A 25,594-nucleotide genomic window follows, 5' to 3' on the forward strand; every position below is an offset into this window, starting at 1 on the left:
GGTAACCCGGCAGCTGAGCCGATTGTCCGCCGGGTGCCGCAGCCACGGGCGCTTTTACAATGGCCTGGCGGACAATCGGCTCGGCTGCCGGGTTGCCGAGTCGCCGGGCCGCCGGATACCGGGAGGAAAAATATGGCATTTTCTTACTTATTTTTTCAGGCTGTTTTCGCATATTTTTTGTAACAAAAAAGTTCCAAATTTCTCTCGTGACTGCGACGGATGCCTAAGCGCAAAGCTGCGAGAGACGCGCACCAAAATATTACTTTCGATCAATCTCCAGTTCTTCGACAACTCCGACATTCTATCCCCAGTCATGAACTCGTCGACCGCACCAGTCGTCACTTGCCAAAGCACAAATTGTCCCAATGGATACCCGCCGTCACGCCTAGAGTGCCCGACGTGCAGCAAGTGATTGTCTTCTCCAGACCATCCATGAGACTGGGCTCAACGTTTCATCTGCCATCTAGGCTTGGAATCAAAGGATCCTACTTTTGTGGTCAGGAGTGTTTCAAGGCAAACTGTGAGTCTTCGGATATGACTTCTGTCATGTTTGTATAGCTAACCGTATGTGCAGGGGTGAGTATACATCCGCAAGACGTCTGCATCATTTCGGATGTCTTAGGAGGACTGTTCTTAGAAAACGCACAAGATCATTCACGACCTTGCCACGTCCCGACAACCCCTACTCAACGGTTCGAACGTTAATCAAGGTGCGTCTATTCAATGCATCGTATGAGGTCCCCATGTAACACTCCCTCGTAGATGGCGCCTCCAATCCTTTCGGAAACTTCCAGTTCACCGGAACGATGAGGCCAAAATACCCTCTCAGTCCAAGGCGTGCGGTGCCGGAGCATATACAACGGCCAGACTATGCAGAAGACGGTACAGTCAAGAGATTCTTTCGTGGCTTCTCGCTTGCCCTGTAAGTATCTGACTTTTCATTTGGTATACAGGCATTCCCATCTCGGAGAACAGAAAGGGAGGGCAGCCACCCCGGATCCTCTCGCCGGAGGAGCAAGAGAAGATGCGGACTGCGTGTAGAGTGCGTGTCTCGTCTCCGATCGCTGGGTCCTCAGAGTACTCGGGATCTCAAATCAACTCGCCAGCTCATACTCGTTCCTGTGTTGTGACCTTCAGCTCGCGCGTGAAGTCCTCGATATCGCCGCCTCGCACGTCAAGCCCGGCGTGACGACCGACTTCATCGACGAGGTCGTACACAATGCAACCATCGAGCGCAACTCGTACCCCTCGCCGCTAAACTACCGTAACTTCCCGAAATCTGTCTGCACGTAGGACGCACGACACCTGATACTCCCCATACACTATCTTACAAGCCTCTGCAGGTCCATCAACGAGGTCATTTGCCACGGTATCCCCGACCAGCGCAGCCTTCGAGAGGGAGACATCATAAACATCGACGTCTCGCTCTACCACGACGGTACGTCTTTCGCGCTACGGACATGTTCTCCCTTACTCAAGCCCCTTTCTGCACGTACATAGGTTTCCATGCTGATCTGAATGAGACGTACCCCGTCGGCCAGATCGATGAAGACTCGAAAAAGCTCCTGAAGGTCACCCGACACAGCCTGGACGAGGCTATCAAGCTCTGCAAGCCTGGTGCGCTCATCCGTGACCTTGGCAAGGTGATGTGAGTTCAAAATAGCCTCTGCGCCTTGCGGCACTCGCTGAACGGACCGCGACGATAGAGAGCCTATCGCCCGTGCGGCTGGATGCGCCGTCATCCGGCAGTATACCGGACACGGCGTTAACGATCTCTTCCACTGTGCACCGAATGTGCCTCACTACGCGAAGAATCGTGCTATTGGCACGATGAAGCCCGGCATGGTCTGTCTTCTGCCCTATCTATGTGGCAATATGCCTGCTGACGGTGTCTGTAGTGCTTCACGATCGAGCCTATGATCAACTTAGGCCACAATTGGGACCTCGTCCACTGGCCGGACAATTGGACTGCTACTACTGTAGATGGCAAGCGTAGCGCGCAGTTCGAGGAGACTCTTCTGTGTGTCCACTCCATTACCATTCAACGAACGTGCGCACTGACTTGTGGCCGCAGAATCACTGAGACTGGTGTCGACATACTGACCGCAGGTCAGCGACGAGCAGACCTGTATGATGACTAGATATGTAGGTGTCCAACGTGTTAGCCATGTACACCATAATTCGTGTTCATTTCGTGCTAGTCATGCGTAGTGTGATAACTGGTGTGAATAGGACCGCTCATGCCGCTGTCCGACGAGTGAGATAGAGATATATTTTAGTCTTGGTGTGCCTTCCGATGTGAAATCTCATCGTTGATCTCCTTCGTGGCCTCATCGAACGGCTCCTCTCTGTCCAACGCGCTGATCCGCACGACAGACACGCCGTCCGACAGGCTGGCTTTCCGCGTACGCTGCGGGTGGCGCATGTGTAGGCCGTCGACGTCGCTATCGAGAACCGGACTCGTCTCGACCGCAGACTCCGTGGCCGTCGTCATCACAGGCCATCCCGCGGGCAGAGCTGGATTAGAAGCGCGCCGGAGCTTCTGTAGGTCTGCATACGAGCTGCGCGCGCTGCGAGCCCGGCCGTGTGTCGTGGGCTTCTTGGATTCGAGGAATCCAAGAACATGGTCGTAGTCGCCGGATTCGTCTTCGTCGGAGTGTTCAGGTGTCGCCGCACGACTGATTTCGTTGCTTCCCGCCCAGGCACTGGTGCCTCGGGATGCGCTCTGGCTCCAACCGAATAGTCGCTCATCTAGCCAAGTCTGTGAAAACCATTGAATGAGATTTGTCGTCAGGTGAGAGGTGCTACGTACCATAGGATGTACGAGCAGATTGCCCTGAGCATCAACAGCTCCGCTACTGCTCTTGCGGCGCCAGATGCCAGGCTGGCCAGATGACGGTGGGGCACTGGCAGACGGCACGAGGATGCGGAACTATGGGAGCTGTAGTAAACGACTGCGATCATTTCTCTCAAAAGCACAGAATTTACCTCATTGAAGTCCTCGTATATTTTCGGGCCAAATTCGTTAATTGTGTCAGCGAGCTCGTTAGCTAGTCTGGACCGCATTTCTCGAACTTTCTCAAGAGTGCGTGATTGGCCAGGGAACAAGGCAAGGACCAAAGGGCGCAAGGACCTATCGAAACATTAGCGAAGGCCTTCAGGAAGAGGCACCAGTCACATACTTCAACACGTCCATGCCAGCCTCACCAAACTTGAGAGCGGCGTATCCAATAAATGGCAAGGATATTAGGACAATGATAGGAGTGAAGATCACCCATTGCCAGGAAAATCCGGCCTTGAGTGCCACAAATGTCGCAAGGGAGGCGTAGAAGAGATAGAGAAGGGGTGCGATTCCGAGGGAGATGAGAATCTTCCATGTCGCGACGACATCTTTACCTGCCACTTTAACCACGGATGCAGCGAGGGCCTCTGAGATAGATAGCGCTTGTAAGCAGTAGATTGCGCTAGAATGTTGCGAAAAATATACCCTTTGCCTTTTGTCTGGAAATGACAGAGGCCGTTACGAATATAGGTCCGTTCAAGATCAATCCGGGCAAAGCCAATATCGTCCAGACGAATAATAGGAGTAGACGATAGAGAAGTAGGCTCAGTGTTTTCCAGCTAGCCGGTTGTGCTTTTGGGACCTAATAGAATGTAACGTGAGAACCATGCGACGTGCCATAGCTTGGGACTGACCTGGTGGTCGCGCATTCCAAGGTCGCGTGTAAGGCGGTTATACCTGATAACATCGTCACGAAGCTTTTTGATTCTTGGCTCGTCTTTGAAGTGCAGGTAGCCTTCAATAAACCGCTTGTTCAGCTCAACGACCTGTCCAAGGGTGAGATGCTGGCCGGGTGTCTTGTACAGGCGACGTGCGGCTTGAATGACCTAAACTTCCATTAGGGCTGTCATAGGGCAGACACAAGACTGTGCATACCATCAAAGTCTCGTAGTCGGGTGCACGGATTGTGACAGTCTTCAAGCCGTCATATATAAGGTCCAGCAATTTTCCAACCGCCTCCCGCTTCTCCGGTCCTCCCTGCTTGAACTTCTCCACCAGCTCCTCTGGGACGTCCAACGCAGACCCGAATTCGACAACCGCGCGGGATCGGAAACGGTGTGGGTGGAAATACGAGAGTCCGACAGGGACGATTCTGACCTTCAGCTTGGGGTTGTCGGCCATCGCACCAAGAGCCATGAGCGAGACACCAGCCTTGAGAGGAAGAAGATCGGTGCGGTCATGGCTGCCACCTGCGTAAGCGTTAGTCGCCGTAAACACACCCACGGGGAGGATGCTTGCCTTCTGGGAAGATGCCGATGCCGCCTCCATGCTTCAAGCATTCGTACACATGATGGTACATCTCGCCCTGGTCGACGTGTGGCAGTTTCTTGTACTCAAAGCCGGTCTGCCCCCCAACCTCGAGCTCCTTCTGCTTCTCACGTATCCGCGTCGTACCCTTGCCTCTTTCCCCTCCAAACTCCTTCTTGACCCTCAGCTCTGTGTCGGAGACGACCTCCAGAATCTCCGCCACGACAGAATTGACGGACTTCGGCAGCATAATCTGCATCTTGGGCTTGAAGTCTTCTGTGAACTTCGTGCCGTGGCCAATGACGAGACATGGGTCGCTTTCTGATATCGTAACCCGGCCAATACCAGGTCTCGCGCCGTCCACAGCGCGTACCACAGGGACTAGGAGGACATGAGAGGCGCCAAAGCGCAGGTATGAAGTTCGCACATACTGCTGGACATTAGCTTCGCGAAGAAACCGACGGCCTGACGCTTCATACTCTTCGCGGCGATGAGGAACTGAACCTTCCGTCGGGTCTCTCTGTGCACTTGCAGAGCAAGCAGCAATGGGTCCAAGAACTACATGCCACGCGAAAAAATGAGCAGGGCCAGCAGCGTTCGGTAGATACTGACCTGGTTGTGATGTGGAGCCCCTACAAAGATAACTGGACCATCTCGAGGTATATTGAACGCCCCTCTCGGTCTTATTTCGCGAAAGAAGATATTTGTGACAGTCTTCCAGAACAGCAGGGCAGCCTCGTAGACGAGGTCCGCCTGCGTAGACACGACGGAGTCATTATTCGCGGTCGGAGGCTGCATTAGGTTTTAGAAGTTGAAAAGTGGGTATGGTATACAAACAACAGGAAGATGGGGAGAGAACTATGCACGAGACGACATGCGGGGAGCCTGAGACAAGCAAGCGAATCCAGGCGAAGGCGCACCCCGACGTCAGTTGGCGTCAAAAACAAGGCGCCAAAGGCGCCTTCCAAGAAGCGCTCAGCGTTCAGCATTCAGCGATGAAGACGGTCGAGACGAGGACAGTGTCAGGAACAAAAACAGGGGAAAAGGCGGCGAAGAGCATGACAGGTGGCACAGCATGTTCACGGAGTCGGCTCAACAGGGGCGCCGTCAGCGTCAAGAACAGGATTGGGGACGGTGTGCCGGTATTTTTGGCGACGTCGTGGGTGTCTTGCGAAGCCTGATATCCGCATAGGACGAGGAACGGGACGAGGGTCTCATCTCGAGTGACGGTAATAGTGTGTCGTGGTCGGCAATATCATCGTCAGAATAGCCGGGACTGGATGCTCTGCTTCTATCGGCGGAGCTCCAGCCGAAAAGACGTTCGTCAAGCCAAGTCTAGAGCAAGTAGCATCAGTTCAAGCAACACGAGTGTCTCACAAATATGGTGCGTGCCATGGGATGATTCAAGAGGCGACCCTGTGCATCTCTCCCCTTTCGTTGCCAGACGCCCTGGCCGCCGGAAGGAGGTGCGCTAGCCGCAGGCACTAGAATACGAGTCTGTGCAGGGTTGTGAGACTACCTCTATTCATACAAGGGGAGCCAAACCTCGTTGAAATCCTCAAATACTTGCGGTCCGTATTCGTTGATAACTTCTGACAGCTCATTTGAAAGTCGTAAGCGCATAGCCTTGACCCGCTCGAGATATTTCTGTTGACCAGGCGCCAGCGCGAGGACCAACGGTCTCAATGATCTAGAAACACGATTAATCTCTGTCGCCTGTTGGACCGGACGACCTACTTCAGAACATCCATGCCAGCTTCGCCGAATTTCAATGCTGCATATGCAATGATCGGCAGAGCCGCCAAGACGGCTATGGGCGTCCATATTATCCAGGACAGAGGTGCATGGGCCTTGATCATAACTAATGCCGCTAGGAAGGCATAGAAACCATACACTACAGGTGTCAGTCCTAGCGAGATCAGGACTTTCCAAGTTCCTAAAACGTCTAGGCCTTGGACCTTGACCACGGATGCCGCAAGCGCCTCTGCCAGAACGCGGGTTATTCAGTCCGACATGTCAAGACGATTTAGCAGAAACCTGCCTTTCGCCTTCCTCAGCGACACTATCTTTGCCGTCAGAAAGATGGGCCCATTCAGGATGACCCCGGGCAACGCAAGGGTCGCCCATACTGAGAGCAACAGGATTCGATAACACAGGAGACCAAAAGTCCTCCAGCCCGCTTTACGAGCCCCAGGCACCTGGTGGTCGCGAAGTCCCAAATTGCGCAGTACACGGTTGTATTTCAATACGTCCTCGCGGAGTTTCTGCACCCTTGGCTCATCCTTGAACATGACATACGCCTCGAGGAAACGTTTGTTTAGCTCCACCACCTGGCCGAGGGTCAGATGCTGCCCAGGGGTAACATACAACCGGCGGGCTGCCTGGATCATCTGTGGAAGCGTCGCGTTAGTACGGTCTAAATTAGTCGATGCACACATGTTTACCATGAGTGTCTCATAGTCCGGAGCCCTTATGGTCACCGTCTTCAGGGCGTCATAAATTTGGTCAAGAAACTTTCCGACTGCCTCCCTCTTCTGTACACCGCCCTGCTTGAACTTCTCCACAAGGTCCAGTGGGACATCCATAGCATGCCCGAACTCGACGACGACGCGCGAACGGAACTTGTGTGGATGAAAGTACGACAGTCCGACGGGGACGATCTTGACCTTCAGATCGGGATTGTTGGCCATGGACCCTAGGGCCATTAGAGAGACTCCAGCTTTGAGGGGGAGTAGGTCAGTGCGGTCATGACTTCCGCCTGAAACATATGAGCTTGAAGTTGGTTGGAGAGGCGGGACGGCTGTAGCGTACCTTCGGGGAAGATGGCGATACAGCCGCCATCGTCCAGGGCGTCGTAGACATGTGCGTACGTCTCAGCCTGGTCTACGTAAGGAATTTTCTTGAACTCCAGACCCCCTTTCCCTTTAAGACGCAGTTCCTTGAGTTTAGCAAGGACTCCCTCTGTAGCAGATCCGCTGTCGTTAGCAAATGCTTTTTTGATCCTCAGCTGATCATCCGATATAACCTCGACAACTTCCGCCGAGGGAGCTCTCACAGACTTGGGAAGAAGAATTTGCATTCTGGGAGAGAACTCTTCAGTGAAGCGTGTGCCATGGCCTACGACGAGGCAAGGGTCGTGGTCAGAGATTGTGACGACTCCGGTTCCGGGTTTGGCCAAGTCTTGAGCGCGAACGACAGGGACTGTCCAAAATATATCAGCCGGGGAGTGGTCCCCCATTAGATGGTAGTGGGGACTTACTACTCCAGAATAGCCTTCCAAAGAATCCTATGAATTTTCTTTGCATGCTGGCAGCAGCCACGAGGAACTGCACCCTTCGGCCTGTCTCGCGGTACACCTGAAGAGCCAGCAACATATCCAAGAACTACATTCGCCGGTGAGGATAGCCACATCCCCAGATGTTTGAACATACTGGAGACATACCTGGTTACTGTGCGGCGCTGCCACGAAGATGACGGGGCCATCGCGGGGAATGTGAAACGCCCCTCTGGGCCGTATCTCTCGGAAGAATATGTATATGACCAGCTTCCAGAAGAAGAGAGCAGTGTCGTACACAAACTCCGAGGACATCCGGCTTGCCGCAGTGCGCTGGGAGCTAGTCGACTCCTTCACCATGTTGCTGGTTGGGCGACAGCTTGAACGCAGTTCCGGTGCACGCCGATGCGAGATGTCTTGCACGACGTGGGGTCCTGAAGGCAAGGCTGGAGATATTAACCATCTGTCATCCCACTGCAACAGCAGCCGAGGCCGTTGGGGAAGCTAAATCAAGCGCACGTCAGGCTCAGGCGCCAATGCAGCGGCGGGCTTAGACCAACAGACCGGCGCATGAACAGAGATGAAGACGAGGGTATGGGATTATATATGAGCGTGCGTGCGAGTATACAAATTATAGCCAGGATATACAGTGGGTTCAGCTCCGACACAGCGTGTAAAGATACACAGAATCCTATGGCACAAAGCACAAAACGACAAATATGGTAACCTTAACCAGGACGTAACTCCGACGGTGCCGCTCGCCCTTGCGACCCGGTGCTTGTGGTACTTGATCTGTATTGGAAGAGGTCGTGTAGTCGCGAAAGCTTCTCCTGCTGAGGCGGAGGGAGATCGGACAGACTCGGTCGTTGGGGGGACATCGGGGACGTGGGGGACGTAATACGCGGAGGCTCGACATCTGTCGACGATCAGATGTTACTCGACGTATAACATGGAGCACACTTACCAGTTGTTATAGCGATAGGGGCCATCCGCTCGCGCGAATTCGACTCTAGTTCTGTCGGAATTGGTTAGCGCCACGTTGTGTCGAGAACGGTGAAGAAGTACTTGAAAGTGTTTTCGCAACCGCGACGCTCCTCTCTTCATCTTCGGCTGCTCTGCTTGCTAGCGCACGCGTTATATACTTGCGGAAAGCCGGGCCAGTCGAGTCCAGCATCTTGTCAACTTTACCCTTCTTATGCGGATGTGCCTTCAAGAAGTGGTGGAGTTCGGTGATCCCTTCCTTGTGCATCGCACCCGTCGTCTCACTCGATATATGTTTGATGATCCCCACGAGCTGCTCGTCAGGGTCCGGCTCCTGTGCAGGCAGTGACGGGCTGCGGCCATGGCCGTTGACGGAGGACACGCTTTGACTTTGACTTTGACTTCGGCCATGGCTAGATGACCGTCGTGAAGAGATCGTGTCCTGTGGAGAGATGGGCCGGCTGAGAGCTGGAGACTCTCCGTGAGGCGTCGGTTCACGATCTAGGGCGGCTCCTCGTGCTGGCATTTCCGTAGCTGTCCGCGTACTTGAGTTAAGAATACGGTAGACATACGGGTACACGATGGTTGCTGAGGGGTCATCGAACGAAGCCGACAGCAGGTCATAGACGTCGTCACCATAGTGCGCTGCAGAGACGTATCAGACCGGGCAATTATGATAAAAGGATAGCAATTTTACTCACCGACGACATGCTGGATAATGACCTTAACGGTCCGCAAGGGCATGTCACCGCACGGCACCTTGTTCGTTGATCGCGCGCGCCATTCATTCGGAGGCACGGATTGCAGGAAGTGCTCAATGGCTGGGAACAACTCAACCGGATCAAGGGCCGACTTCTCGAGGTCTTGTGGGATGTTCCGCGCAAGCTTCCATATACACTTCAGGACGAGCTCGGCAACCTTGGCCTCCTGCGAGTCGGGAGACGTGCCGTTTGCAGGGAAGGGCTTGACAATCTGCAGGAGGAGTTGGAATAGAGCGCGGAAAACCGACATCCTCCTGGCAGTAGCGAATATACGCAGGATGATCATGTTGATGAAGCGCGACAAGTCCTTAACCTTCGTATCCGGACTATTGTCGGTTTGCAGGAGACGAAGCGTCAACTCTTCCAGCAAAGATGTCAGGATGTCTCCGTTTAATGACTCGGCGAGGAAGACGTGATCGCAGAAGGCGTTGAGAGTCTGGATGAGGTGCTTGGCAAGCCTGAAGTTTTCAGGCACAGCGACATCATCCGGGCGCTCGAAGACATGCGCCATTTGCAGGGTAATCGTTTCGATGAGACCTTCCGTGTGCTCAGCGAGTTCGCGGTAGGCAGAAGACGTTGGGCCCTCATCAGGTGAGATCTCGAGCACCTTCTGAACCTTCTTCAGTGCGTCGACACTACGTGAGGGATCATTGCTCAGAATACTTGAGATGGCCACGGTGATGTCGTCGGAAGACCCTGAACGGACCGGCTCATCAAAGTCGGGATGGTGGACATGCCCGTTACCGTTTGTGTGTGGCGGCGACTCAGCCAATAAATCGGGCTCGTCGTGCTCTGGCTGAGCAGCGAGTGAGTGGCTTGGGATGTGCTGTTGATCGCTTGGACGGCCGCGAGGAGCCGTGAGACGGGAAGGAGGGAAGCCTTTCGGCTTGCCGATGCCACTCGAAGATGCAGGAGCAGGCAGGTGAGAGGAGGCAGCAGGCATCGTCTTCGAAGCCCGCATAGGTGTCGCCATCTTGCTAGCAATAGACGGCTGAGGTGACGTCGCGCGAGCTCCTCCGTATGCTGGCGAGATAGGGCGTGCAAGACGAGATACTGGCGCGACAGCCGGGCTCGATGGTCGAGGGATGCCACCTACGCGAGAGGCGCCACCAGGAACAGGGGACGCTGAACGCTGAAGAGTGGCAAGGCGGGACATCAGGGCACCGGCAGCAGGGATCTCGGCCTTCTCCGGTGTGCTGGGACCTGCGACACGGCGCAGTCGTTCCTCTAGCTGTGTCTTGTCCTTGGGTGAAAGCGACCCGACGAGCTTCCAGATTTTTTCGCCGACAAGAACATAACCTTCGCTGTAAGGATATCAGTGAGCGACCACTCATAACAGACGGCGTAGTGACCGACCTCAGAGCAGCGAGCGCGGACTTCCTCACGTTGGGATCCTTGTCGGAGATTGCGGATGCGATGACCGGGAATGCTTTTGCCGGCTCGCAGGCACCGATGCCGAAGCGCTTCAGGATACCAGCCAGCTCATCAAGTGTGCCCTGCCGAGTCTTAGCCACCTTCGACTTCAGGCCATGTTCCAGTAGGAGGGAGGAGACCCGGCTGAATGCGTACACTTTGGGAAGCGTCTGAATGATCTGTTGCACCCTAAGTCTCACGGGTTCGCGTGCGTCGCCAAGCTGGCAGTCGACCTAAGTAAAGTCTGCGACCAGAGACCATGAGATCAGGGCTCACCTTGTGAATCATCGTCGGGATGAAACACACGGCCTCGTTATCCGACGACTGATAATCTATCGACTGGAAGAATGCGAGCACAGACTCAACCACATCCAAGCATTTCTGTACCAAGTTCGACTGGGGTTCGTGCGCTTTCATGGATACATACTTGAGGGCTAAGTCCGAGTTGGCTATGCATACTGCCCTGACTTCGTCGATCGGCCCGAACCGCTCATCGCTGGCCTCGACTGCAGAGTAGAACTCATACATTATGTTGAGACCAAGAACATGGTCGTTCACGGCATTGTGATCGCGACTGAACAAAGCACCGATGAGTTCTTTCGAGGCGTGCGGCTCCATTTGATGCTGCAGCAACTCTGCAAGATCCTTGCGAGTTGTTCCGCTTTCGTTGATCCACTTTTGTGCGTCCTTGGCTAAGCGTGCCTTCTTTGCGTCAGGATTAGCACCTGTAAGAGGCATAGATGCAGTGGCAGCTGGCGGGGAACTCTTCGCGGTGGCAGGCATAACTCCTGGTCGCTTCAGACCAGTAGCCAGCTTACTAGGAAGACGAGACGTGGAAGAAGGCGCCGTTGCATCCGAAGGGGTCTCAGCACGCGACTCGGGACGGGAGACTGAGCCTTGGGGCAGTTTCCGACGAACAGTGGTAAGTTTGCTGGCAGGCGCTGCCTTCGCGGTTGCCGTGGGTGGCGGAGAGGTTTCCCTTGGCGAAGGCGATTCCGCCGGTGACGGTGCGGCAGCGGAGGCAGGTTTGGCAGCAGCAGGTTTGGCAGCAGATTTTGCCGCGGCCGACGCCTTGGCTGGAGCAGGTGCTGCAACGGGCACAGCAGGAGCGGAGCCTCGGGCAGCCTGGATGAGCGGCACAGCGGTCGCCTTGGAGGCAGGCTTAAGCGAATTTGTTTGCGCCATGACGTAGTCGGGCCCTGCAGACGAGACAAGAGTTGGTAGTAGGGCCTGCGCTGCCTTCCTTACATCGCCGTTCCGGTCATCGAGGGTAGAGACGATATGACCAGCCCAGCTACTGATGTCGAGACCGGGAGTAGGTGGGTGTTCCTTGAACCAATCGACAAGCCAACCCATGAGGGAAGATCGCTGCAGTGGATTGACACTCTCCAACGCAGTTGCGATGCCTGGGATCATCGGTTCTAGCGTCTCGCACGCGTTCGCGATCGCTGTGAGAGTTTGTACAGCTAATGCACGGATAGGGGCTTTCTGATCTGCGAGAACGGTCGACACGGGCAGAACGAAGAAACGACATTGCTTATCGAACGGCTTGCCCATACCGGTAGCAACACGTGCGACGATATCCAGAGCAAGGCTCTGCACAGCTTTGTTGCTGTCCGTTACCCGCGCCTTGAGAACTTGGCCAATCTCACCTGTGAAGAGAAGTTAACGTGGAAAAATATCTCGGAGCCGCGGACATACCCATCGTTGGCTTCAAGCGCTTGTTAGCACCTTGGTCCAGTATCGCCTGCAATGTCTCAAGCGCCTCCTTTTTGGTTTTCCACGCATCGCTCTTCGCATCAGCGAGGATAGTGGTGCCTTTCAGCAGACCGTCAATCTCCACGCGCGGGAAGAGGTCGTCCAAAGGATCGCCTCCAGCAGCAGCCTTGCTGGCTCCGCCTCCTGACGTAGCCACCATATTCGCTAGGTCGGCTGATGTCCGTACAGGCTCCGGTGCCGGGTTTCCCTCGACTCTGTCGAACTCAGCGATGATCGTCTTCAGGAGCTGCGGGTTGAGATCTTCAACGAGATCCTTAATACCTGTTGGAATCACATGTGACTATCGCAGCTTCGGAAGGAACCGTCCAAATGAACTCACTGGGTCCCGCAAAGAGCTTGACGGTCACGAGTGCCTTCGTGGCGCTGGTACGCACAGCGGCATTCGAGTTCGCCAACGCGGTCTTGAGAAACTCTATCAACGCGCGTAAGGAAAGACCGGCAATTCCAAACTCTACGACAGCTTGGTCGATCCATGTTACAGCATCGGCCAAAACCTTGGGTGCCTTTTGCTTCGATAGTGGCTCATATGCTGATTATTTCAATCAGCTGAGAGCACCGCGGAATGCTACCATTCACTTACCGTGTCCAAAGACGAATTGGAGGGACGTTTTTTCCCCGAAGAGCATGAGAGTTTCGCCGGCGGGTTTCTTAAGTTTCACGTCGCCTAGCTTCTCAGTAAGGTGTGGGATGCATAGTGCCACCGACGATCTTCCGAAAGACGGGCAATGTTCCGCCAGGATGTTCAGGATGCCGTACAACTTAGCTGACACCTGAGGAGCAAGATCGGTCCTTAGCCCGAAGCACGCTCCCAGGGGCGACGAACACTCACTTGGAAGTTCTTCTCGCCCCACCCTTTCTTCCCGAGGAATCTCACGACCACTTCAGAATCGAGAGACTCGGCGCTGCTCTCTACCCAACCGGTCATTTCTTCTAATGTTGCGAGACGGGTCTTCCAGTTCGAGTCACCGAGCCCCGCTGCGAAGTTCTCCGGGATCGTCTCCGCAGCGAGGGCGTCCGCATCCTCGGAGCTGTGCTTGTACTTGAACGTGTCGAGTGCCCCTGCAGCAGGAGGCGGAGCAGCCTTGCCTGATTTAGCGGCCGCTGGTGGAAGAACGACCTTCTTCACAGGGGGCGCTGCTGCTGCGGGTGCAGACGGAGCTGCTGGTGCTGCATCGTCGCCAGCATCGGCTGCTGGAGCTTTCTTGGCCTGTAGAGCAATATTGACGCCCGTTCATAGATACATGGCTGAGTATATGCGTACCAAAAATCGGGCTGGCGGCTTCTTGGCTGGCTTGTTCTCGATCGACTGCAGCAGCTCGTCGTCATCTCCGGCAACGGCGGGCTCGGACTTCTTGGCGAGTTGCTCAGCCTCCGCAGGAGCAGGCACCGCGGCCTTCGGAGGTGCTGCCTTCTTCTTCGGTGGTTCCTTCGCGGCAGGGGGAGGGGCTGGCTTCGGCGCGCCGCCAGCCTTGCACTTCACAGTCGCCTTCTCGTGAGCCTCCTTGACCTTCGCTTTTCGGACATCTGCGAGACTGTTCATCAGAGCGTTCAGCGGTCGCTCGCCGACCATCTTCATCAGAGTACCGAGGCATGTGGCGGCCTCATTGCGAGCTCCTTCAAAGGAATCTTCAAGCAGAGAGGCAAGCGCTTCAGAGACAGGCTTGATCTGCGCCGGAGGCACGGGCGTCGTCGATGTCGCGAGACAGCGACCGAGGAACTTCAACGTGCCTTCCTTAACCTGTGGGTTCTTGGAGATTAGCGCTGGTAGAATGTCGGGAAGAATGTCGGGCAATGTGGTCTGATGATACACGGTTAGGGTCGGGGGGAACTAGAAGCAATAGAAGGCTTACTGTGGCAAAGACAGCGTCCAGCGCTGCTCCGATAGCGTCCGTAACGTTCGCCTTCCTCTCCTTCATGCGCTCCAACATGGGACCGACTACACTTTCGCGGAAGCGCGCGAAAGAGTTCATCATGCCCCTCGCCAGACCTTCCAGGCAGTTTGCGGCTGTCATGACACAATTGATGTTCGCGTCCTTTTGTATACATGTGGCGAGAGACTTCGCAAGGTCCCCGAGCTCTGGGGCCCCTTTGATGCGTGGCGTGTGGTTCAGCAAGGCCAAGAGCTCATCTAACACTCCTTTGCGCTCCTTCCATTTGGATGACGTGAGGCCCGCCTGTATGTTTGAAGGTAGTTTTGACACAACGTCTGCTTCCTCCGCGAGCATCCGGGGATCCACAGATGCCTCTGGTTCGAAGTATGAGCGTCGCGCACTGGCAAAGCGCATGATTACGCACCTTCCTCCTGCGGCGCGTCTTCGGTTCTGTCATCCCCACCAGCCATTTCTCGAGCCTCAGCATCTCGTGCAGCTGCTCTAGTCATGCGTTCAGGTTTGACAGAGCCCTTGCCCTTTCCCTCCTTCTCCATAGCCTCGAACGCCTCCTTCAGCTCCTTGACCTGCACAGGCTTAAGATCATTAAGGAACATCTCTATACCAGACCCAAGGTATTGATACAGAGTATGCGTCAACGTTGTCCCCTCTGCGCGAACTGTCTTGTCTGTATGCGAGAAGATCTTGGGGAGTGCCTTTAGTACTGGGGCAGGCGGTGTCGCTGAGGTACCAAAGCATCTGGAACATGCAAAGCCTTCTCAGTAAACAAGATTATACGCGTGTCAAATGGCCGCACCTGACAATCTCTTTGAGAGCGAGCACAGTGCCGGCCACGGTCTTGGGCTGCTTTGCTGCCAGACCGGGCAGGACATCTTCCTGCCAAGACGTCATGCAACTGGATAAGGCTGGGGCGAACGGCTGGACATACCACAACGCCTGCACCCCCATTCTCAACCTCGACATACTGCAGAGCAAGCTCCACGGCCTGATTTTTGGTTCCTGCTCTTGCTGATCCAAAGCATTTGTCCACGAGCGCGGGTACCACCACAGGTCTCGTCTGCGCCGCGTTCTCGCCCGCAAACTTTACGAAATTGACGACGGATTCAATCCCCTTCTCCTGCGCGACGGCGTTCGTATCTGTGACGATCTTCTTGAGTGTCTCGGGATTGCTCGTGTATGGCTTGAAGGCGGGATCGGTGTCGGACGCTGTGGTCTGGAAGGTCTTGATGAGTGTCTCGTATGCGCTGACGCGGGCCTTCCAATTTTTGTGCGCGAGCCGGTCAGCTATGGATAGTGTCGAAAAATCCTCCTCTTGAGGTGGAGGGCCGTCCATGCCCGTTTAAATTAAAGAGCGAAGCGGGACGAGAGAAGGGTTCGGTTCGAGAGCTGCTGCAGCGCTGCACGTCTCACACCGCTCTTGTGACGTGCACGTGATGCAACACGCCTGCGTTACCTCAGCCATCACGCGCACGCTCAATGCTCATCTTGACGCAAACCTCTCGCTCTGGGCAGGGCTTCGCAGACGGTGCTGACCACATACTGCACAAGTCAAAAGTATAACCGATAGCATCTCCCGTTATGCACAGCTTTCTCGGCATGCAAGGCAATGCGTACTAGATGCTCGCGAGATCGACCGAACAGATACAGAACCACTCGTCCCCGGCTCTCGTCCAGGCCGACTTCGCACCAGAACATATTCATGACCCTCGCAGCGCCGTAAACGTCTGCTCATTTGCATGAACCCCCTGCCCTACCCGCGCCCCGTCCCATACAATGTCCGGCAAGCCGCACTAGTGTCTGTTGACCGTGACCACGCTTTGGACACGCCTCAGCTCACGACGCCACAACGTGCCCCGAAGGTTTCCCGGGCTGTCCCGCGGCCACGGCACTCTACGTACAATTTTGCCCGTGTCCTTTGACCTTCGGATAATTTCTCGCACCGGTCTTCCAGCAGACTTTTATTCTACTGTATTGAATGACTGAATCGTCGGCTTGCGTATGCACGTCTGACCTCTGGGTGCATGTTACCATCTCGGTAGACCACCGGCAAAGTCCTTGCACTGTACTGGCAGCTCCGTGGCTGAGTTCACCTTTTGCGTCAGCCGGTAACTTACTTGGACCTCCGTTTTATCCTCGGGTATTTAGGCCAGGGACATATTCCTAACTTACTAAAGCTACGGAGCACTAGCGATGTACATACGATTCCGGGCGACCGCGATAGAAGAGTTACAGAGCATTATTATGTGGGCACAGATATACGAATACGACGAAATGGTCAAGATAAGAGCAGAACAGGTGCGAGCGCGGGATAGAGTCCGACTTTACGATAGCAATTACTACGACTCTAAGTTCATTAGTGCGAATAAAGATAGCTGAACTGAGAGCAGCGACGAAACAGCATAGGTGAAACGATAAAAAAAAAGCTTACAAGGCGAGCCGGTAGCAGCATGTGTCGAGATCCGTCTCCGTTACTCGTAGAGAGGCTCCATGAATCGCGGCAGGCCCAGCCGACCAAATTTTTGAAGGAAGTGCATTCGCTTCAGGTGCGAGGTGCAGGCTCGCATTTGAAAGCGATGCGAGTGTCGCTCGCTGCGCGCAGCAGCTGTCTGTGGTTGGCAGGCCCAAATATCCTGACCAGTTCCGATTCGTGTGCAGCGACCCAGTCGGCGGGCGGGAGGGCGCGTATGGTGCGGACAGCGCCGCCGGGCAGGTCCTCCTCCATGACGAGCTGGAACATGCCGGTGAGCAGGCATTGGAGGAGGTAGAGGAGGTCGCTGATTGGCCGGACGGTGTGTCTCAGAAGATGGAAAGTCCCGCTATGGAAAACCATTTCCCACTGCACGCGTCGGTCAGGCGCGAAGAATGTGGTCGCGTGTGCGGGGACGTAGAGGCGCAGGTTGGGGCGAAGCGGGAAACCGGGGTAGGGAGTCTCGATGTCAAAGAGAAGCTTGGCATCGGGAGGCTGCACGTCGCGCCAGCCGTGGTGCGCGACGAGCTCGTTCTTGATTCGGAGCATCCAGTCGCGCGCACGACGATAGTTCATTCCCAGCGCTTCTGCTGATGTCAGAGGAATTCCCGTGCGAGTTGCCCACTCGTCAATTTGGGCGACGTTGCTGCAGAAGAACACTTCTGGACTTGATGTCGGCATAGCGGGATTGGCGGGAGGCACAACGGTACTGGAATAGTCTTCTGGAACGTCTGACGGCCTGCAGGCGGACATGTGTGAGCCAGGGTGAGCAAGACGAAGCGTGGTGGCGACAGCGAGGCCGTGATCGACATGCCTCACCTGAGCTTGAGCTTGTAAGCTGATATGCGTGACGCAGTGGGTGTGTGCTCGTCGGCTGTTGCTCGTGATGTGCTCTGCGACGATTAGGAGAGAGATGGGAGCAAGACCATTATTTTGCGGGCTTTTTGGGGAACGGAGAGGTTGTGCCTGGGACACAAATCGGTCCTGGCGGGTTGCGATGCTTCCGGCGTCGGCCTCATTTGGGTTGAACCGGGTTTGTACGCGGCGCAAACACGGAACGTGTTTCGACGCCGAAGGGAGGTAATTTTTACATCTAAGTCCATATGTGGTCCTTGATCAATTCTCGAACGGAGTCCTCGAGGCGGAGAATGAACTGTGCGAATATTCGCACGAGCCCCGACGGCTGCTACTGGCAAACATCCAAGCGGAGCGTGGAATAAACGCCTCGCTGAATTGCTCGATATAGAATTTGAGCTAATGTTCGGCCCGTAGCGCTCGGTCCCGAGTCTCGGTTAGTCGATTCTCACGGAGGCAAGTCCCTGGTCGATGACGTGCAGGCTTGTGTCAGTCGGGCGCGGCCGCCCTAGTCTCCTTGGCGACGATCCCGGCCAGCGAGCAACATGTCCTTTCTGGGACAAAAGCCCGCCACACCGCCGCCGCCGAGAATCTCGGGTCGGACAAGAGCCGACATAAATAAACAAGGCATCCTGCTTCACGCTGACGACGGTGTCCATGGCATGGTGACATTTACGTGCGGGGGGTGTCTTGTGCGGAGCATCAGCGGACCGCGCCACCGCTGGACTTGGGCTAACCCTGCACACTGTAGCTATGGTATCTCCGCCAGGTCGAGTTTAGACTGCGCACGGCGAAACAACGTAACGTATGAAATTCCACGCCAGACAACATTCCGCTAACACGCCGACAGTTTCGGACGTCAGTCCCGCGCGAACAGCGGCTCCCGCGAGTCTGAGCACGGGGCTGTTTCGGCCAGCGAAGAGAGAAGGGAGCCGACGCGGTATCTGGGTGCATATGGACCCCTGTGGACCACTATGTACGACTGGAGGCTCATTTATCGGATAGATCTATTTCCCAGCCGGCTGCCTGCAGTGGTCGAACACCCCTGAAGGCACAGATGCTTACACTGATCTGGAAAGGCTTCCGCACTGTGGCGCATTAGGCAATCGGCGATCTTGTGAACAATAAGTCAACGTGCCTGCGTCCAAATACCCTAGCGCGGCCTGCGAGGCGTCCGCCACCTGCCAGGATATAGCTGTCTTCATTAGCAGAGCCCTGACACGTAAACGATGCCGGGACTACGTCGGTGTGAGCCCTGCGCTTTCGAACGACATCCGTTGCCGCTCTGGGAAAGCGGTGCAGCGAAGCGCGCAGATCTGATCGGCAGTGTGACCAATCTGTCACGCATTCCACCGAGTCACGTACCGCTGCGAGATCACTGCTTGCCACGATCTGGCCGTTGTGGCCACAATCAGGAGCTCCGTACACAAGGTAAACACTATACAAAAGCCATTCATTTATCTTCAAGGACATAGAACCTTCAGCTTACAACTACAATGACTTTCTAGAATCGCTCAAAGGGGATAAATCTCTGTGTCATCCAGCTATGGCTAGATCACGAGTACTCGACGCCGTCGTCGGCCTGTACAGGGAAAATCTGGCAGACCCGAACGTGGGTTAGTTCCTCTCTATGACGATAGGGGTTGACTCATGCGTTGTTGCTGGTCTAGATTTCTGAGCACTTGGCGGCTATACGTACCCTGACTGACCTATTGGACATCTCTGAGGGTCAGTTGCTGCCTAGACCTCCTATCGCGACTATTTATAAGGACCCTACAGCCGAGACCACAGCAGAGCTTTTCCAAGAGCTCAGGGATGCGAGTGAAGAGCTTAAGCGTCGCTTGACTAACCATCTTTGCGCCACCGTGGGATGCGATCTTTTTCTAGCCTTCATAACGCTGTTTCCCCATGCGGCGGACGTGAGTATAAGCGTTTCAATGAAGTTCATGCGGCCCTGGATTCATGTTGATCCTCTTCAGACCGTACCCGGGCTGAAAAAGGAGCTCCAGACAGAGGGTCGAAAATACATTGCCTCGGCCATGGGGTACCGCGACAAGATCGCCGAGTCCGTATTGGACTTCATCAAGGACGACTCGATCGTAAGTGCTCACGCGGACCCTTGCTGAAAGGCCTTTGACGACATGGGCTTTCGTCTAGATCCTAACACACTCGTACTCGCGCGTGGTGATGACCGCTCTCCTGCACGCGCACAAGACGAAGCGCATATCAGTATACGTCACCGAAGCTCGTCCCAACGGCCGCGGGTACGCCTTCATGTTTATGATTCATAGGGTGTCTGACGAATGGGTCACAGGTTGAGGACCTACGCGGAACTCATCGAGGCCGGTATCCCTTGCACGGTCGTTCTAGATTCCGCTGTGGCCTATGTCATGGACCGCGTCGATTTCGTCCTCGTGGGATCAGAAGCTGTGGTCGAGAGTGGTGGGCTGATCAACGCCGTGGGTAGCAATCAGATTGCCATCCTCGCTCACGCCGCGCGCAAGCCCTTCTACGCGTTGGCCGAGAGGTACGTTTCCTAGCGCGCATCCGGCTTTAGCATCATCTCACCGACCTATCCGGAAGCTTTAAGTTTCATCGTCATTTCCCCCTTTCGCAATATGACCTGCCCACCCATACGCCGAGCATATTATCTTTCCCTGTGCTCACTCCACTAAACCCGGAAGCGCACGATCAAGATTCCGGCACTTCTCCCGAAAATCCTCCTTCGTCCGGCGATGGCAAGTATCTTTCTGAGATACTGCTGCGAGCGGCGAGAGAGAGGGTAATGACCATGATCCAACTGGAATGTAATCCTCGAGTGGACTACACTCGGTAGGCCGTGGCTTTTTCACGTGGCGCCCGCGCTCTGACAGGAATCTTACGCGTACAGCCCAGATCTGATCTCCCTTGTGTTCTCGGACGTAGGGATCTTAACGCCAGAAGTAAGTAGACTCGGCGCTGCGAACTTCGTGCTGATTGCTGACGTCGTTGTCGGTGACGACAGGGAGTGAGCCAGTACTTGGTGGGGATGTTCGCAGCATGACGGAAGAATCTTGCATGATGGCTTTCCGAAAGATCTCGATAGAGTTCGCGATAACCTTCTTGAGTTCTCTGCCCTGAGGCAGACCAGTTCATCCACGTGCGACGCCATTTGGCCGCCATCTGTTGCGCGTCGGCTCGACTGATCTGCATGAGCAACTAGCCATGCCCCGCCTGGGGAAAATAGCTCATGAATGCCGTACCTATTCGCGCCTTGATACACGCGGCCGACGATGAGCAGCCCCTTTCGCCTTCCCGCGGGAACGTACCTAAACGGTACCCCTGGGGAGTGCCGTGCGCGAGTTGATCGATAACATCGCAATCTCGCCCCGCGAACGCGAGGCTCCCGAGGACGACTCCGAAACCATGAGCCTATCCCCACGCCATGACGGCGCGACGGACAAAACATTCCCTTTCAAGGCTATCTACGAAGGTCAGGTCCTATTTGCTATGACGCTCGATTGAGGAGCTTCACGGCCTCTTGTGAAGCCTGCGGCGGGCAGCGACACCGTTCGCAGACTGCTCAAGATCCGCAAATCACAAGCGCGCCCCCAGCTGGAAAACCCATTAGCCTGAAATTCGCGGACTCTTTCCAAAGAGCGAATTTGACGTCCGGGGCGTGCTGGTGCCCTTCCGAGGGAGGTTTCCGTACGCGCTAGCCCGCGATATCGACTGTTTGAGCGGCTTAGCATGTCCGACGCTGCGTCAGCTTGGGATTTAACGTTTTAGCTTTGAGATCTCGAAGTCAGCGTGATACGGACAAAATGACCCGGACAGGAGGGCACAAGCCCCGATCACTCCTCGATAACACTTTCTACGAGGACGCAGACTTCGTCCTCCTCGTGTAAGCAAACACCATACTCCGACGCGCCCATCTCGATTTGCTGGAACAGGACACGAACGTTGGGGACGGCCCGATGGATGATGTTATCGAAAAGAGCCCCGGCTGGCAGACCAGTTTATGTTCCAGAATTTTATATAGCGACCGACTTATTTTGTCGGGCTACTCTGGAGCCTATAAAAGCGACTGGCGATGGCTGGGTCGTCAGTCACGCTCCCAATCCTTCGCTTTCCTGTACATACCTTTTCTCCTATACCTACTTTGTTCTTCATGTGTCACTGGCGGCGGTGAGGCATATCCGCCCATTGACCCCGGGACGCCACCCATTGACTTCCCGGCTTCTCCCAGCATCCGAAACCACTACAAGCGCTGCGGCCACTATCTTGACCTCGTACGCACCTCCTCTCCGCACTTCCCACCGCTGTCTGACGTAGCTTTCTGCAGCCCGACGAACTGGTGAGACCATACCGTACTCGCGCCACCGACGCAGCAGCACTCATCAAATCATTGTAGGACCAATGTGATGACCGGTACTGCAAGTTCAGCACCTGCCACCCGAGCAACTGTGTGCCGCCGCGCTGCACCGATACCTGCTGGCAGTAGTGCGTCGCGTCTGCTTTTCCGCTTGCACGCAGCCGACTAACGACATGCCTTCAGCCGACAGTTTCCAGAGTCGATTAGTGAGGCTCACCCAGACCGTTCGGTTTGTGGGGACGCGACTGACGTCACGACAGGTCCGGTCATAGACGACTACTGCCCGTCCTGCATTGCAGCCGGCCGCCAGCCTACCGGTGCCGCCTCGAAGTACGCGAACGTCAAATTCCCGCCCCCATGATCTTCTCCCTGTATTTTGTGCTTACCCTCGCCGTTCGTGTTTGTATCCCGTATACTTGCCCTCTCCCACCTCCGTAGACGCATTGAGAACGACTCGCGCCGTATAACGTTATGTAGAGCTCACCCTTTCGTCATATGTATCCGAGCCATGCTTTCGGTATAGTAGATTGTAATGTGATCGTCCTTCTTCAAAACCATGCTGCCCTGCACGCCGACTGAATTGGCTGCAAGTATTTGTGCGCGCCTGACCTGAGATGATCTTCGACCCACGAAATTGCTCGGCCGTCTTGTCCAGGCCTCTACCCGGAGTGAGCCTGCACGGTTACAAAGCTTAAAAGCCTGCCCATGAGAGCACCGCCCGCGTCATCGGCAGCCGAGGCCTGAAAACGGGAGCGATAACAGGGTTGTTTCCTCGCGGATGTGGTGGGCGACGGCAGAGGTGGAGGGAAGCTGTGCTTACAGATATGAGAGACAGGCTGTGACCGGGTAGATGTGAACGGTGATTACAGCCTTCTAGCCGGATAATGTAAAATTAATTATGGGCAGCAAGGCCGCAAGATAAGACATAGCGGGTGGGAGGCTATAGAAAACGCCTGAGGGCAGACACGTGCGGGGGCAATAAGCCTGGAGAGTGGAGCGAGCTGCAGGCCGGCCTGATTCAAACCTTATGCCAAGGAAATTACAAGAGGGAGACAACCAGGCTGTGTGGGAGAAATCCACACAGGCCGCACAACGGTGAGACCGGGACGAAGGATAGGGTCTACATTGTTCTCTCGCTAGCACCAGCGGATAGCGGCTGAGTGGTCAGCTTCGCGCCTATCCGGAGATTCGCATAGCTATTTACCGAAACCCGTCGTGCCCGAGGACCACTACCGCTGTATGGCCATGCAGCGGCGGGATTCCCGCGTAACGGCAGCGTGCACGAGCTTCATGATTACCCGCCGGAACTAAAAACGGTAGCGACATTGCTTGGAACGGAGACGAGAGGCGAGGGTCGCGGGGAGTTCTGGAATAGATGAGATCTTGCTAGGCCGATCTGAGAGACGATACCGAACGTACCGCCGTATCGTACCGCGATGTCGCCATAGAGCGAAGCCGAGCCGTGACAACTGCCAGAAGGAATATCAGATGACCAGGACGATAAGAGTAGCTTTGCGGAGCTCACTACCGCAGAAAACGGTCGTTCCGAAACACGCCTCGTTCATAATGCTTCTCCAAGCATCAGATGATAATTGTGTGGAAGTAGAACGCCAAATCCAGCATGGCCATCAGTAGTAAATGGATACATTACAACTGGGTGCCCTGACCGGAGGAACAGTGGCAGAATGGCCCGCAACGGACATGAGGGATGTCGGGACCAGGAAGCGCGTCAGAGGCGACTGGATGTTGCTAGAAGCAACGCCATAAGAGCGTCTTGACTATTTTGAAGACCGAGGAGCATCGTGGGCGCGTCCCAGCCTTTACTCACCGCAGTCGCTTCCACATGGTGGGGACTGTCATGCCGACCGTGTGCTGGCGACCGGGCTCGAACATGGCCAGTGACCATCGCCCGCGGTGGCGCAGTCTACGTTCAGAGGGTGAACGAGTTCCTCCAGCGGCGCTTTTACCCTCGGACGCGTTCACAGATCTGACGAGGGCAGGCAGGACATGCGGACCGAGCAGGAAGCTGCGGTCGATGTCTCATCAGTGTGCGCTGAACGGCCAGGAATAGGCAGGGTGCGGTCGCGGACCTGCTAGGAGAAGAGAGGGGTGAAGATGGCGCGGACGATGCTGGGCCAGCGAGGGCGTACCAACTTGGATGCCTTGATTTGGGCATGCAGCGAGGTGCTGGTCGCAGGCAACGGGGAGAAGCGTTACGTTACGACCTCGGGGGGACTCAATTGGCCCCGGAACTCTTTCGTCCCCACATTTCGTGCCTTTCTTGCACGTGAATCACCCGGCGATCGTCCGTTTCGGTACGCCTCTCTTCTCCGCAGACCACCATCACCACACCTCCGCGCCGACGAAGGCGATGTATCATCCAGGGTGCGGCCTAACCTCTCCATCTCTCCAGTGCCTGCTCGCCCTCACCGGCGTCCCGCAGGCCCAGCGCGGCGTACACAGACATTTACACCGATCTCCCACCTATCAACGTGAGCGCCGAGCTTCTCTCCCAGCACCGCCCGGGCGCGACTGAGCTGCATTAAGAACCAACGTGTCAGGCTCAACAGCGAGACCCCGTTCACACCCGAGTATGTCAAGGATAACCTGTCGCGCTCTGTAGACGGCGCGCAGGTGTACGCGAGCCGCGTCAAAGGGCGCCAGATTTTGCTAGACCAGCCCGTCCGCGAAAACAAGCCGAAAAAGGAGCGAGAGGAGAAGAAAGCAAGGCGTGCCGCCAGCAGCAAAAGGTCCGACGCGGACGTTGTAGCTAACAGCACCACCCGACGCAAAGGGCTGCACTGTGGTCTGCCGTCGGAAAGAAGGCACGTCCCACGTCTTTGCTTTTCGCACGTCCACGAGCCGATAGGAACACTCTTGACCCCGGCGCCGATAAGATTCGAGCTCTTCGTTGCTCTGCACAACGTCTGGATGGGGTACATGTCGGAGCTGCTCAATCTGCCCCCCGCTGACTCCGGATCGACGCAGCATGCTCAGACGCAGGCAGCGGGCATGCATGCAAAGCTGATCAAGGCTGCCTTTGAAGGAGCGATGATCGCAGGTACGGCTCGAGGCGTCCCGCCTTCTGTGTGCTAACTGCGTTTGTGCACCTCAGTCAAGCAGAGCAAGAACGCGTCGCTCGTAGGCTTGACCGGCATCGTCATCCTTGAGACCGAGAACGCGTTCAAAATTATCACCCCAAAGGATCAACTCAAGCGTACGTCCGCGCCCAGACGTCGCAGGGTCCGTTCTGACTTGCGTCACCAGTCATCCCGAAGAGGAATTCCGTCTTTGCATTTTCCGTTCCCCTCTACGCAACAACCACCCCGGTCTCGAATCCTCCTGCGTCCAGCCCCGCCTCTGTACCATCGGAACAGGACATGACGTCGCAGGTTCCTCCGACACGCACGGTCCTAGATCTCCCGCGGATTGAACTAGAGCTTTACGGGAACCAGTTCTGCTTCCGTGCTGCAGATCGCGCGAGTCGGAAATTCAAGCACAAGGAAACCATC

At 55.5% G+C, this 25,594-nt stretch overlaps 7 protein-coding genes across 7 annotated transcripts; 4 read left to right on the top strand and 3 right to left on the bottom strand.

The window, feature by feature from the left end:
• The first annotated feature begins 325 nt into the window (after positions 1-325).
• PHACADRAFT_256030 (uncharacterized protein) lies at positions 326-2,229 on the top strand. The gene is made up of 10 exons (XM_007395678.1): positions 326-408; positions 468-520; positions 636-710; positions 763-1,042; positions 1,138-1,289; positions 1,344-1,438; positions 1,501-1,648; positions 1,707-1,845; positions 1,899-2,020; positions 2,075-2,229. The coding sequence occupies exons 4-10, from the start codon at positions 1,025-1,027 to the stop codon at positions 2,139-2,141; spliced, it is 741 nt and encodes a 246-aa protein (XP_007395740.1). The 5' UTR covers positions 326-408; positions 468-520; positions 636-710; positions 763-1,024; the 3' UTR covers positions 2,142-2,229.
• On the bottom strand, positions 2,225-6,266 carry PHACADRAFT_256032 (uncharacterized protein). The gene is made up of 13 exons (XM_007395679.1): positions 6,047-6,266; positions 5,855-5,999; positions 5,702-5,806; positions 4,922-5,644; positions 4,741-4,867; positions 4,301-4,690; positions 3,938-4,251; positions 3,697-3,888; positions 3,488-3,644; positions 3,183-3,429; positions 2,989-3,133; positions 2,813-2,932; positions 2,225-2,761 (listed from the first exon to the last, which is right to left on the bottom strand). Exons 4-13 carry the CDS (start codon positions 5,105-5,107, stop codon positions 2,276-2,278), a joined length of 2,364 nt encoding a protein of 787 aa, XP_007395741.1. The 5' UTR covers positions 5,108-5,644; positions 5,702-5,806; positions 5,855-5,999; positions 6,047-6,266; the 3' UTR covers positions 2,225-2,275.
• Positions 6,267-8,592: 2,326 nt separating this feature from the next.
• Positions 8,593-15,739, bottom strand: PHACADRAFT_161397 (uncharacterized protein; the record flags this gene model as incomplete). Its single annotated transcript, XM_007395680.1, has 13 exons — positions 8,593-9,209; positions 9,266-10,629; positions 10,667-10,959; positions 11,015-12,390; positions 12,440-12,778; positions 12,837-13,046; positions 13,098-13,287; positions 13,347-13,724; positions 13,779-14,315; positions 14,368-14,762; positions 14,813-15,144; positions 15,203-15,282; positions 15,335-15,739. 13 exons carry the CDS (start codon positions 15,737-15,739, stop codon positions 8,593-8,595), a joined length of 6,516 nt encoding a protein of 2,171 aa, XP_007395742.1.
• Positions 15,740-16,537: 798 nt separating this feature from the next.
• PHACADRAFT_256036 (uncharacterized protein) lies at positions 16,538-17,632 on the bottom strand. Its single transcript, XM_007395681.1, has one exon. The coding sequence runs from the start codon at positions 17,624-17,626 to the stop codon at positions 16,946-16,948; it is 681 nt and encodes a 226-aa protein (XP_007395743.1). The 5' UTR covers positions 17,627-17,632; the 3' UTR covers positions 16,538-16,945.
• Positions 17,633-19,097: 1,465 nt separating this feature from the next.
• Positions 19,098-21,062, top strand: PHACADRAFT_208939 (uncharacterized protein). Its single transcript, XM_007395682.1, has 10 exons — positions 19,098-19,159; positions 19,237-19,340; positions 19,399-19,456; positions 19,508-19,647; positions 19,708-19,827; positions 19,886-19,992; positions 20,043-20,255; positions 20,312-20,560; positions 20,619-20,670; positions 20,733-21,062. Exons 2-10 carry the CDS (start codon positions 19,275-19,277, stop codon positions 20,769-20,771), a joined length of 1,044 nt encoding a protein of 347 aa, XP_007395744.1. The 5' UTR covers positions 19,098-19,159; positions 19,237-19,274; the 3' UTR covers positions 20,772-21,062.
• Positions 21,063-21,531: 469 nt separating this feature from the next.
• PHACADRAFT_208940 (uncharacterized protein) lies at positions 21,532-22,622 on the top strand (the record flags this gene model as incomplete). The annotated part of the gene is made up of 6 exons (XM_007395683.1): positions 21,532-21,611; positions 21,957-21,999; positions 22,053-22,064; positions 22,122-22,210; positions 22,266-22,288; positions 22,343-22,622. 6 exons carry the CDS (start codon positions 21,532-21,534, stop codon positions 22,441-22,443), a joined length of 348 nt encoding a protein of 115 aa, XP_007395745.1. The 3' UTR covers positions 22,444-22,622.
• Positions 22,623-24,826: 2,204 nt separating this feature from the next.
• PHACADRAFT_256040 (uncharacterized protein) lies at positions 24,827-25,505 on the top strand (the record flags this gene model as incomplete). The annotated part of the gene is made up of 3 exons (XM_007395684.1): positions 24,827-25,143; positions 25,198-25,299; positions 25,350-25,505. Coding segments are annotated over exons 1-3 (340 nt in total), but the record flags the coding sequence as incomplete, so codon positions are not given.
• Between the last annotated feature and the right edge of the window lie 89 nt (positions 25,506-25,594).

This window comes from Phanerochaete carnosa (assembly GCF_000300595.1).
Source record: "Phanerochaete carnosa HHB-10118-sp unplaced genomic scaffold PHACAscaffold_5, whole genome shotgun sequence".
Lineage (NCBI taxonomy): Eukaryota > Fungi > Basidiomycota > Agaricomycetes > Polyporales > Phanerochaetaceae > Phanerochaete > Phanerochaete carnosa.

What these genes read in the sequence shown, in the direction of transcription:
- PHACADRAFT_256030 (XM_007395678.1), top strand. An exon ending in CGTCTCGCTCTACCACGACG is followed by an intron (nt 1,439 to 1,500) that starts GTACGTCTTTCG and finishes GCACGTACATAG; the next exon opens with GTTTCCATGCTGATCTGAAT. An exon ending in CAGTTCGAGGAGACTCTTCT is followed by an intron (nt 2,021 to 2,074) that starts GTGTGTCCACTC and finishes TTGTGGCCGCAG; the next exon opens with AATCACTGAGACTGGTGTCG.
- PHACADRAFT_256032 (XM_007395679.1), bottom strand. Translation starts at nt 5,107, where the DNA reads ATGCAGCCTCCGACCGCGAATAATGACTCCGTCGTGTCTACGCAGGCG. An exon ending in CGCGAAGCTAATGTCCAGCA is followed by an intron (nt 4,691 to 4,740) that starts GTATGTGCGAAC and finishes ATGTCCTCCTAG; the next exon opens with TCCCTGTGGTACGCGCTGTG. An exon ending in ATCTGCTCGTACATCCTATG is followed by an intron (nt 2,762 to 2,812) that starts GTACGTAGCACC and finishes TGGTTTTCACAG; the next exon opens with ACTTGGCTAGATGAGCGACT.
- PHACADRAFT_256036 (XM_007395681.1), bottom strand. Translation starts at nt 17,626, where the DNA reads ATGTCCGCCTGCAGGCCGTCAGACGTTCCAGAAGACTATTCCAGTACC.
- PHACADRAFT_208939 (XM_007395682.1), top strand. Translation starts at nt 19,275, where the DNA reads ATGGCTAGATCACGAGTACTCGACGCCGTCGTCGGCCTGTACAGGGAA. An exon ending in GCTCGTCCCAACGGCCGCGG is followed by an intron (nt 19,993 to 20,042) that starts GTACGCCTTCAT and finishes AATGGGTCACAG; the next exon opens with GTTGAGGACCTACGCGGAAC. An exon ending in CCTCGAGTGGACTACACTCG is followed by an intron (nt 20,561 to 20,618) that starts GTAGGCCGTGGC and finishes TTACGCGTACAG; the next exon opens with CCCAGATCTGATCTCCCTTG.